Genomic DNA, 12547 nt, shown 5'->3' with positions numbered 1-12547 from the left:
ATATGTGGGATATGGGAGATGGCAGACAGCAGACAGCAGACAGCAGACGCCAGACAGGAGGATGGGGGTCAGGGAAAATGGTCAGATAGTACAATTCATTTATATCATATTGTCTACTTTAATGTGGTCTATGAATATTAGGATGCAGCCAGGGAGCCTTAGGGATGGAGTTGATGAAGCTCACCAATTCTCTGTTCAGCTTGCAGTTGACTCAAACATCAATGTAGTGTATAAACTGTTCAGAGGCCTCAGATCCTATTGATGATTGATTAACTATATATTATGTAATTTTAGTTTTGTCAATTGAATACTGCTCAAAATTGTAATTCTTTTTCAAATCTACTATAATTATTAGTAAGTCAAGGTGTCACAGGCACCTCCCGAAGGAGTGCTTTGCACTCCTTTGCCTTCCTGTGCCAAAGTCACAGTGACTATTAGGATGAAGCCAAGGCCAGGAAGCTACACAGGAGCATGAAGTGCTCCTTTTGCTTCCTGTGCGGAAGGCACAACGGGTGTTGGACTAGTTACTAATTAGTAATATAGTTTTATAGATGGTGCCATCAGGTGAATGCCACTGGCACATTAATGTGCGGCCTTCCAACACATCGGGGTGATCAATATTTAGGAGAGGTTTATATGTTGTACAAGATGTGAAGAAAATATTTGAAATTTAAACCATCATCAAATTGGGTACACAACTTCAAAATTTGGTGGTGTTTTGCATGTAATCCAACATATCAAGTATCTGCAACCATATTCCCACGGACAATATATCAACAAATATTACAAATATAATCAGATTTTATATGCCTGCTTTAATTTTAAGTTTTATCTTCACATATAACATGGGACAAAACTTGAAATTTAAACATTGTCCTGTCTAAACTTGAAGTTTAGACACTGTCCCCCATTTAAACTTGAAGTTTAGATGAGATAATGTCTACATTTCAAGTTTTGCCTAAAGTTTTATGTGAAGATAAGACTTTAAATTAAAGCAGCCATATGGAGTCTGATTATATTTCTTGTATTTGCTGACATATTGTCCATGGGAATATGGTTGCGGATACTTGATATGTTGGATTACATGCAAAACACCACCAAATTTTGAAGTTGTGTACCCAGTTCTATTTTGGTTTAAATTTCAAATATTTTCTTCACATTTTGTACAACATATAAACCTCTCCTAAATATTGATAACCCCGATGTGCAATCCATTTTAACGCATGCCAACCAACATTAGAAATTTCCGATAACTGGCAAATAAACTGAAGAAATCAACTGTTATTGAGTAGGGTTAATGTAGGGACAATCAAGACTGAAAATGAACGCAAAGAAAAGGCAAAGAAGGGTCCTGGGATGCCCGGCGGGCCGTGGTCACTGGTATGTAACAAGACGATTTAAGGTTTAATCCACCGAGATAGCGTTTCGGCCATTTCGAGTCGAGCTCGTTAGTGGCACTCACTCCAATAGATCATGTCCTGCAATTTGCTGAACATCTGGGTGCCTTTATGGAAATGGAGGTTGGCCACTCGTCATCGTCATCATCTCAAGTGATTTTCGTTCCCGGGTCAACCCGATCCGGATATCAGGAGGACGGAGACATCGTGTTGGATGATGTGTTCAGGTGAGTTATCCACCTTGTGTGCATCCTCTTGTCCTTCTGAACAATATCTTGACTACAGAACTCAATTTCGTTCTTCATCCGAGTGGTGCCACCACGGCAAGCTCTGTTAACTCAGAGGACACGGGTGCGTGATCAACCAACTCTTCCCACATCATTTTCTTCATCCCCCCTCATCAGAGCCATTGGACTTGGGCATCTGCATATCTCCTCCGCCTCTGCTCCTGCCTCTGTCTAGTCCAACTCTCAATATGTCAGAGTCGTTGAACCTGGGAGCACGCCCGATTGCTCCGTCTGTTCCTGGAGGAGGTGAACTCCCCGTCGTTGGGTTACCTCACCAGCAGGCAATATCAGGCACGCTACTTACCTCCCCAGGGCGGGATGGTTACTTGGGTTCTGGTCATGCCCATCAATCATCTGAACATATCGCCGGGCCTTCGTCTTCTATTGGAGTAGAGCCATCTCGGGGCGCATCCTCTCCCTTGGGAGGCCTTTCCCCATATACTCCAAGTGAGTCCGGCATGATCAGCGGTCAGAGTTGTGACAATCTTGTTCAGCCCGATATCGTTACTTGCCTGCTTGGGTCTCGCAACGTTCGTTGTTCTCCGCCATCAATGAGTTTAACAAGGAATATAGTAGACGTGAGACGCTGGGCTTTGGAGAATGGCAGCCCGAGTTGGTATCGCTCCCTGGTGCTCCCACAGACAATCTGATCCCCGCGGCGGCTGATTTGTATGAATTCCTTGCCCGTGATCTCAGTTAGGCCCGGTCATCTTCCAGCAACATAGAGGCCAGGGATCTATCTACTGCGTCTAGTCACGCACAACATCACGGAGCAGCGTGAGCCTACTCAGACTGACCTAGACGGGCAACCCGCCCGGCATCTCATGCTCGATGAGAAGCAGGCTGCACAGAACTACTGGCGCCCGGGTAGGTGGAGATGAAACTGGAAGGTATATCAGTGTGGTGCAGGCGCCTGCTCCACCGGGACAGGACGCTATGGCAGAATTCCAAGATGGTTTCAACAAGATAGCAGAGAGTACGTACTTCCATCCTCGTATCATAGGAAGTAACTGACTGCGAAATCGCTAGCTGGCAAGAAGACATTTTCTTCAATCGTTTCAAAAGTCAGCGAAGATTCCAGAATACGATCAAGGACAGGGAGCGTCCAGGTTCGTACCCCTTTACTTTTGTCACCGAAGGCTGTTTCCTTACCCATTCGCCATGAGCCACAGCAATCAATCGAAGGGCTCGGGCCCAGTTCCTCCTGACACCACAGCAGTTGCTAGCGCAAGCTCAATACGCTGCTTAGTATGTGCAACACCTATTTATCGCACTCTCTGAATCCAACACTGACTCTGATGTTCCATCTGTCTAGGTCCAACCGCCAAACAAAGTTCGTCGGTTTCTGGGGAAGGTTAAAGATGGTGTAACGAAAATTTCGGTAAGTCGAGATATCGAATTGTGTTGGGATCGGGCTGAGATCTTACACAAGCGCTCGAACCCGAAGAATGTGTGCAGCCGCGAGCTTGTTCTCCTGAACGTTGATCGCGAACCTGCCTGGTTGACTTCGAATATCGAGGTAAGGCCACCTTCTAGTTTTCACTTTCTCTCTTAACTTCTGACGATCGCACAGGTTCAGGATACACCATCGGGTGTGAAACAAGGCGCTGATCCCCAGTCGGTGGACACGGCACTTCAGGATGCCCTTGATGCCGCAGATCAGATGAATGCACTTTTGGGACCTGCAAGATCTGGAGCATCCGCAGGCCAATATCCACCAGCAACTCTTGATGATATGGACGATATAGAGACAACATATCTTCAACCCCTCAGGATATTCGACACTGTGATTGGGAAAGTCGCGGAGGTACCACCCCTCTCTTCCTCATCAGTAATGGACTGGTATCGTTCCACAGGTACATCCTTATGCAAAGATGGCATTGAGTGTGCTGTCTCGCGCATCTAAAGTGCGTTTTATATCACTTTTATTTATATTTCTTGCTTAATTTTCTATAGGTATATGCCTATCTCACTACGCCCCCCATAAATTTCGCTCATTTTTTTTTCTTCAGGCATCCTGGAGTGCGACTGCACCACGTCCACTGCCAGGGAAATTGGTGATGCCCATCATCGAAGTATCCAAGACCCCATCATTGTATTGAAACCAAGCAACGAAATCATCCGTGTTTCAAAAACTCTGATCAGGCTGATGTGCAGATGGTGGATGGGCTGCTACGCCGGCGGCGAATGACAGATACTTACTATATTTGGTAAGCTATGTATTAATTATATATTGTGGACGACAGCGCCACCACGACCTACTCCGCAACGGACTCTCATCCTATAAAACCGACTGCCAAGATCACATGTACAGATAGTTCTTACAACGATGATCCAGCCAAGTTATTGATGGCCAGCCTCGAGGTGAGCAACTTTGGTCATATGTCTGCGGCTATATCAAAATACTTGAGAAACAGATACCCCAGATATAGCAAACCCTGCCTCACCATCGCCACCTTCAGATTCAGAGGGCTCGCATCAGTTTCCTCCATCACCACCAGGAATACACAATAACCAACAATTACCCCCGCCTGTCTTTGCAGTAGCTCCTTCGCCATCCCAATCACCAGAAGCTAGTGAAAAGGTGTCTAGCTTGGTTGTCTAAACAACTGTACTGTCTCAATCTAGGCTTGACAAAGTTCACCTATCTAAGTTTGACAAAGTTCTTGTCAAACCTAGATTGGAGGAGTTTGTTGAGATGCAGACTCGTAAGGTTTTCCATGGCCCGTATATCTACCTTAGTACTTACAAGGACTCGCCTTCGGTCGGCTTTTGTACGATACACTGTGTTCACAGTAATGAGATGCGAGTGATGGCAATTGAGTTGTGTGAATAGATACATGATCGTTATTAGATACATGATCGTCACAGTAGCAAGTCGGGAAATACAATATTAGCACATTCTTGTCTTTCGTTTGCATCTGCAAATAGACACAATGTATCTCTTCGCGTTCTCACTCTCGACAATGCTGTATACAATTGACCGTGAGCAGAAGGATCCGTTCGCAAGTCGAGCACCGTTCTTCCTAGCGTCAGTCCTTGACAACCATTAAAAGTAGTTGCATATGCGAGTCATAGAGGAAATTTACTGTCCAGGATGAACGGTTTGGATGGAACGAGAAGTCGATGCGGGGAATGCAGTGGCTTTCCATTGTATTGAGTAGTTGCACTTCGACGAACCGACGATGCAGTGCAATCACACGCGCGCGCGCGTTTCTGACCAATCCCTTTCTACCGAGAGGTTCCGCTCAATGGCGCAAATGCAGTTTTCTTTGAGATCCAGGAGATGAGGAGATATTCCAGGATGGGTCAACATTGCGAGACAGTCCGGCGTGTGTTCTGGTGTATTAAATGGTGTGCGGTCGGCTTCTTTCAGGCTGTCCAAGCTGAAATAAGATTCTATGTCCCGTCAATAGAATGTGTGGATGATGTCTGTCTGGATTACTTACGAAAATCGCCAGGCAATTTCTCTAGAATTTTGTCGTTAAATTCGTCGACATAGATATTGAGAGGGGAGAGGAATGCGCGCTGAAGACACGTCTCGGCGTCTTCGAGCACATGTGGCGGGAAGAGGAAGTTAATAGTATCGTCGAAGTTTGTGGTCGCTGCTATGAGTGCGAGATTCTGTCGATTTCCGGAGCAGTCTTCACCAATCCCGTCCACGAAAGCTGTGAATTACAGTGTTGAGAGTCAAGATGCGAATGCTATTCCATAGCGCTGATGACTTTGCCGACGCTGCCAGAGTGGCTGTCTCTACTGCTCCACTGACTGACAATGGGGCCTGCATGCCGAAAATTATGAAGGTAATTCCTCCGAATGGTATTGCTGGTCCAACCACGCCATGATGGCAATGAACAAAGAGCTGTAAAAAGGAGACAAAATCATGAGCGCAGAACAACACGGCATGACGTGGTGGACACCATAGCGCCCGAGCCGCCGGTATCTCGTGCTTAATACATGTAGACATACTTACACCTCATACTGTTAGGTATGCAAATTTCTCCGCTCGGTAATACACGAAAGTACTACCACCCAGTATGCCATTGAATTGGCTGTAGCTCGCATGGAGGACAGTGCACAAAGCCAGCTCACCACTGCATCGTGGTATTTCAACCAACTTGTGATAAAGCGAGCCGCGGCGTTGGATGTTGAAAAGGGACATGTGCGTCGTGAAGGATAAGGTGTCTGTTAAGACAATCCGTACAAGCCTTCATTACTCTATTACCACGCACACACTTCCTCCTCCTCGCTCCCCTGAAGAACTGACATTTACAGATGCCATATGTGGCGAAGACACCACTTTTCTTGTTGATGTGAGTCATCCAAACTTCATCCCATGTCCTTCACTGACCGCCTTTTTTCCACTGCAGTCTGAATGCCGTTTTTCGCGTTCTAATTTTCTGAACGCCAGGAAAAGTCCAGTGGATTTTCAGTAATTCTTGTACTTAAATTATAGCACTATTTTCTAATGTTCTGAGTCGGGGAGGGTGGGTCACCCTAGGGCGGCGCGCTGTCAGGTGCGCACCTATCAACTAGAACTTCACATGGGAGTTATATGCGCGCACCTAACCTGATTATAGGTGCGCACCTGATGGTGCGCCGCCCTAGGGTGACCCACCCTCCCCGACTCAGAACATTAGGACCAGAGCTTGAGTAGGTTACTGGCTGGCTACGATGCCGTTGTACCAGAGGAACATGACGATAAGGGAACAAGAGAGGTGTTGATGACATGAAAACTGAGTTTAGACTTGAATATTTGTTACTTCGCGCATTGCACAATGCACATGCAAGCAGCAGATGGCAAATGTAAACGTTGTGGACATGCAGTTGCTAGATGATTGCGAGGACTGCAAAAGTTTGCGCGAAGTGCATGCATTAGTAACATTTGCAATTGCAAATTTTGCATGCGCTGCGCTCGCCGCTCACCAGAAAAAACTAGATCTACATGATCTGGCACTTTGCGTAATACTCTCGCACGCTCTCACTAGCCCTCGCAATGTCCGATTAGACTCGTGACCAGTCTGACGTACGTCCTTTGAAAATTGAGAGTTACCTTGCGGAGCAAGGTCATGATGTTGTTGGGCTAATCTGTCAGTCACCTGACATCAACATCATGCTGTGCAATCACGCGTTTTTGCACCAACCTCACGCGTTCCTGACCAATCATGCGTGCCATACCAATCAAGTACAAAATTACAGAGACACCTTTACGCCCTACTGAATACCACTGAACATGTACCATCAACACGTTGTCAACACCGATAGGGTTCAATACACCTCTGCTTGGCCAAAGACTGAGTACAACTTGAAGACGCAGTATTGAATGTATTACCGTAGTCCGCGATTCCAAAGCCACATTTGTCTGTTTGACCACGTTTGTGTGTTTGGTTTTGTTGAAGATTCGTACTGATACGACGTTTTAATCAGTGTGTCAAACACGATCAAAAGCTGTTACGACCAAACTGAAGACAACATCGAACAAGCTGAAGACCAACCTAATAAATTGCTTCAAAGAAAGCCTTATCGATTGAATGTATTGCGTATGTCTTTTTGGGTTGGTTGAAGCAGCGCGAAAGAGCGAGGAACAATAAGCGTACACATGTACAAATATCCTTGAGAAATTGCAATCGGAGCAAGGTCATCAGTTCGCACGGCGAACCCCTAGTGGGAAATCTTGACGTAGTCCGATGCCTTCACTGGGCGTCAGTGCCGCGGTCACGTGGTGTGGCTGCTTGGCTTTGTTAGCTGCACTGTGCAGCACTCACTGCTCAATACACTATTACCCTTGTTCTCAACGTCAGATGTACAGACTCAACTGCTTTGTCTTGGGTGATGATCCTCTCCATGTATTTGAGATTAAGATTGCACCGACAGAGAGCGTCAGTGCCCTCCAAAATGCTATCAAAGAACAGAATAAGCATGAATTCGATGGTGTTGATGCTAAGGCTCTCAAGCTATGGAAGGTGAGTGATCTGATACCTACGATTGGGTGCTGATAATATGATATTTTGGAAGGTCGACCTGCCTGTCGATGAGATGATCGAGCACAGTCTTAGCAGTCTTACACTTGGCACAATGAAATCCCTATCACCTGTGACGAAATTGCAGAAAGTTTTCTCTGAAATACCTGAGGATGAACACCTGCATATTGTTATCGAAGGCCCACCTGCCGGTGAGTTGTCTTTTGATATTGCCACCCTTTCCTCCTTACTGATCGCGATCTGACTTAGTGTCTTCTAAACCGCTCCACCTCAACTGCTTTGTCTTGGGTGATGATCCTCTCCATGTATTTGAGATCAAGATTGCACCGACAGAGAGCGTCAGTGCCCTCCAAAATGCTATCAAAGAACAGAATAAGCATGAATTCGATGGTGTTGATGCTAAGGCTCTCAAGCTATGGAAGGTGAGTGATCTGATACCTACCATCGGATGTCGACGATCTGATATTTTGGAAGGTCAAGATCAATTTGAACGACCCACACTTACTCAACGCGATCAGAGATGAAGGCGTGGAGTTGAAGCCGTTAACCAAACTGTCCGAAGTGTTCACGGATGGAGTAGAGTGTGGATGTATTCATGTCATCGTACAACATCCTGCCGTTGCACGAGACAGGAGTATGCAAGGCCTAACCGATTATATGGCGGAGCTCAACAAAGGTGAGACTACACCGCCTGGTTTTTGACTCGCCGCTCAAAATGTATTCCACACGAAGAGTTCAAGAACGCTCTTCACTTAAGCTATCCCCCTGCGTCAGTAGCTGCTAAATCCAAAGAATATTGCACTATACAGGGCGGGCCCACCAAAATATACGACGGTCGCTACGCTCGCGAAAAGCCAGCCGATACGAGTGCACCACCAATACAGTTGTTCAACCCGGCATTCGCTTACTTCTCAAGCAAAGCGTTCGATCCTGAATACGCTGTACCCGATGAGACACTGCGTGACATTCAGAAGCTCATGACTAAATTTGCAGCTATCCATGCCAGCGAGGATGACCGCCAACAAAATGTTACTTCTCTGCTGGAGAAGGTGATCCAACAACCTTTGCTTCACGTGAAAAGTCGTCGTGGCAAATGTATTCCCGATGCTGTAGCGCTCTATCCTCATAAAAACATTCCGATACACCTCATGGTAGTTGAGGAGAAGAACGAGTTTGGAGATGGAGGTTCAGACCCTTCGGTCCAGGCGTCATTCTCATTTGTACATATAACTCGCGAGGTGCAATGTTTCGGCACTCTGATGCGCGTTACTCTCCTCACTGATGTTCGTCACATAGCACGCGGATCTTCGCTCAAAGTGTAATTGCCCTGCCTTCTTGGTTGCTCATGCTGGACCTTGGCTAGCAGTTCTGGGCGCGGTCTTCACGGAGAAGTATATAGTCCAACGGCTTACGGACTTCATCTGGATCCCAGACCGCTCTGCACTCGATGATGGCCAGTTTCTTCGAATTGGGCGCGTCCTGTATGCACTTAGGGAATCGGTTGTGCGGCTCACAGACTGGTATAAAAATGTCTTGCAATGCATTGAGCGGCCGTACAATGCATCCTATCCTACTGTACACCCTCGCTTTTATCCAACCCCAGATACCTATCTACACGACAAGATTCCCGTGCAATTCAAATATGAGCGGTCCCTGGAACGCGATGCTTCCTGTGTGACTTACCTGGCGAAGACGAAGGAGGACAACCCGATCAATGTCGTTGTAAAGTTCGTCACCAGGTACGGCGAGGACGTCCACAAGGCGATGGCAGAAGCTGGGTTCGCGCCGAAGCTCCTGTATTACGGAAAAATTGATGTCGTGGAGGGGATGCCATCATATGGCGGGCTGCGGATGGTAGTGATGGAATATGTGGACGGACCGACGGCCTATAGTTCACCGCAACTGCCTCCCAGCTTTCACCAAGAGCTCACGAATGCAATCGAGTACTGTCACGGGAAGGGATTCGTGTTTGGTGATCTCCGGAAGCCGAATGTCATGATCACGAAGGACGGAAAAGTGCAATTGATCGATTTCGACTGGGCTGGACGCGAAGGCGAGGTCACATACCCTGTATCCATCTCTCCCGCTATTGACTGGCCGGAGGGGGTGCAAGGATTAGGGCCTATACTGAAACAACACGATCATGATATGCTAGTGCGCTACCGTAATTAGACTCTCAATTCTTCTGCTTTACGATGTGTTGCCACCAGCTTCAAGTCGTGCATGCCTACATCCCATGTACGGACCGTAATCTACTGCCGCCCTGTCTCACTGCTTCGCCATCATGCTCAGCAGACCCATACCTTGTAATTACATACCAGACAGTGTTGCAATGTTTTGAACAAGAGGCGTGCGTTCGGCCAATGCCGAACCCCAACACCTTCTTGCACCCCCTACCAAGCTGGTGTCAGACTTCAGTAGTCCTGATCGGAGGTATTGTAAAGAAAAGACACGTTTAATGGAATTTTTGTATAGGGACTTCAAATCTCACTGAATCTTTGCATCGACCAGAGAAACCCTAAGTAACCCTATTGCCTGTAGAATATTCCTAGATACGTACATTAACAAAATAACAACATAGCTCATGTTTCATATACTATGGCCTGCAAGTGATGTGACGATGAAAAACTGAAGTGTTTCCATACTGAGCGATGACGCACATCGACCGATCAATTCGATGAGCTATATAACCGCGTCTCGTGACGCGTCCTTCAAGGTATACCTTATCCTTTCCCTATGATACCGTCTTGAAACAATACCAGAACATTTTGATACCAATACCATGAATTCATATTTTAATTCCACAGACACTGCATGTTCTCTTATGTCTCAGTTGGACTAACCCCCACATGATTCTGATATCGAAGCCATGTTGCATCATGATTTTAATTTCCAGTGCAATCCATCACAAAGGCCAGGGGCTGATCTTTATTTGGCTTATCAACTCCTTGCTTCTCAATCATCATCTTGCTCGCACTCGCCACAGCACTCTGACCAAGGATTATATAGTACTAATATTCTACTCTGAAGAGCATGGAGCTGACTTGGGCTGTGCGCCATCAGAGTGCGCACCAGTGGGGAGTGTGCGCCATCAGGGAGTTAGGGGATCTGGAGATTTGTGTCCTGCTAACGCGGATAGCGAGTCGCTCTTGTACTCGTAACACCGGATATTTATATCGCTGTTGAATTTATTTTAACAAAGGCATCCGGTTTCACCTTACCCTGTGCCAGCTGGGAGCAATGATATTCCCGCTACGGCAGTAGTGGGTTTTGCCGATGTCATCCTCTAAAAAACCTCATCTTTTCACTTTTGGCGTAAAAACGCAATGATCCGGCCCTAAACATGTTAGTCATGTGACTTATGTCTGTTTGAGGTGTTTGTTTCGCACCGTCCTGAACGCTTGCTCCGTTTGCGCACATTGATCTGATTTTCTAGTCTTTGACTACTTATGTCTATGTCTTCTTATAAAGTCCTTGGATCTTTCGCTGACATTCCTGCTGTTGTTCGCGTCAATGATGCGAGTCTTGATTCGACCGTGTCGTTGTCTTTTCTGCATGATTGCAATGCAATGTGCCGCGAACTGTTTCCGATCGTCACGGAGTGGTTGTAGAGTCTGCTCTTGGGCCGGTGCGCGTTCCTACTGTGGACGGATGGTACAATTCCCAACAAACCTTTCGACCCGTCTATCTGAGCGGATGCGATGTAGACCTCGGTTGTGATTGGCTCGCGTCTGTGAACGCGAAGTACGACGGTTCTCGGCTCCAAAGGCCTTCAGAAACGGACGTCGGTCGACTTTCTGGTGGTCATAGTTGGAATTTTCAGCCTAAAGGTATGTGTATCAGCGCTAATCATTCACACATGTCTGAATGACTGTTTATAGAGAATCTTTGCTCTCCGTTGTCTTCTATTGTTACAGACTGAGAAAAAGTTTCAGCTACCCAAGCGGGTTCTTCTGTTGTTACTGTTGATAATTTTTTGGTGGCTATGAAAAATTGTCTAGAACAGCTTTGAATGAATTGGCAATTGCTCACGGCCTTCAGGTATTCTCGAAATCATCTGTGGAAGATCTACGACAAGGTATATCTTAACACCTAAGTACAGGTTCTTGTGGATCTCCTTCATCGCGATTTAGCGTTCGGACAAAAGTACAAGGGAAAGAGAAAAAAAAAGGACTGACTGACCCCTCCGTTTCACGACTCGCCTGATCACTCGCCTCCATCTCACGACTCGTTTAGGTTGACTTGCACCTTTTCACCATCCACTGTATTTGTAGCATTGGCCTCCGTCTCGTTGTAACACTCGCCTCCGTCTCACGGCTCGCCTGGGTTGCGACTCTTCTGAGTTGATCTTAACTTGTACTTATATTTGTAGCACTCGAAGCGACTTGTCTGGATTAAGTTGATCTCTACGATATTTGTTGCAATCGATTGACGTTCTGGCTCGAAAAGCGACCGTAGCGGGCTCTGCCGCGTGCGGCCTTCCGCGTTATGAGAAAAGACGAGTCCTAGGCGCGTGTGAGGCGCTCACCCAAAAAAAGAATGTCATTTTCACTCCAGAAAGGCATAATGATACCAGCAGACTAATCAATAGCCATCATCTTGACACTTCCAAGACCCCCCGTTTCCCATATAGAATTGAAGGTGAGACACGTGAATGGTATCATCGTGGCCAGTGAGGACAGGGCGTGAGCGATTTGTATCGGCAAGATCCCAAGTTTAACTGTGTGTTCACTGGATGCACTGGCGAGGACATTAGACGCGGTAGGGTGGAAAAGAACCTGGCCGATCTTTGCGTGGTGATGCGTCGATTCGGACGACATTTCAGAGTCTTCCAGTACCCAATGATCCTAGCCCCAGTCTCCGAAAGCGGTAGACTCAACCT

At 46.7% G+C, this 12547-nt stretch overlaps 2 protein-coding genes across 2 annotated transcripts; both read left to right on the top strand.

The window, feature by feature from the left end:
- Nucleotides 1-1356: 1356 nt before the first annotated feature.
- DFJ58DRAFT_869203 (uncharacterized protein) lies at nucleotides 1357-4116 on the top strand (the record flags this gene model as incomplete). Its single annotated transcript, XM_041394259.1, has 16 exons — nucleotides 1357-1380; nucleotides 1422-1624; nucleotides 1708-1748; nucleotides 1802-2131; nucleotides 2179-2379; nucleotides 2438-2555; nucleotides 2584-2660; nucleotides 2714-2793; nucleotides 3000-3065; nucleotides 3117-3203; nucleotides 3258-3491; nucleotides 3541-3591; nucleotides 3697-3759; nucleotides 3842-3894; nucleotides 3931-4048; nucleotides 4102-4116. 16 exons carry the CDS (start codon nucleotides 1357-1359, stop codon nucleotides 4114-4116), a joined length of 1761 nt encoding a protein of 586 aa, XP_041236140.1.
- Nucleotides 4117-7485: 3369 nt separating this feature from the next.
- On the top strand, nucleotides 7486-9837 carry DFJ58DRAFT_735930 (uncharacterized protein; the record flags this gene model as incomplete). The annotated part of the gene is made up of 6 exons (XM_041386718.1): nucleotides 7486-7647; nucleotides 7700-7856; nucleotides 7915-8087; nucleotides 8140-8341; nucleotides 8398-8885; nucleotides 8962-9837. 6 exons carry the CDS (start codon nucleotides 7486-7488, stop codon nucleotides 9835-9837), a joined length of 2058 nt encoding a protein of 685 aa, XP_041236139.1.
- Nucleotides 9838-12547: the final 2710 nt, after the last annotated feature.

Source organism: Suillus subalutaceus, assembly GCF_016647625.1.
Source record: "Suillus subalutaceus strain FC151 chromosome Unknown DFJ58scaffold_239, whole genome shotgun sequence".
Classification (NCBI taxonomy): domain Eukaryota; kingdom Fungi; phylum Basidiomycota; class Agaricomycetes; order Boletales; family Suillaceae; genus Suillus; species Suillus subalutaceus.
The sequence above is the reverse complement of the archived record's forward strand: the minus strand, read 5'-3'. Positions and strand labels throughout refer to the sequence as shown.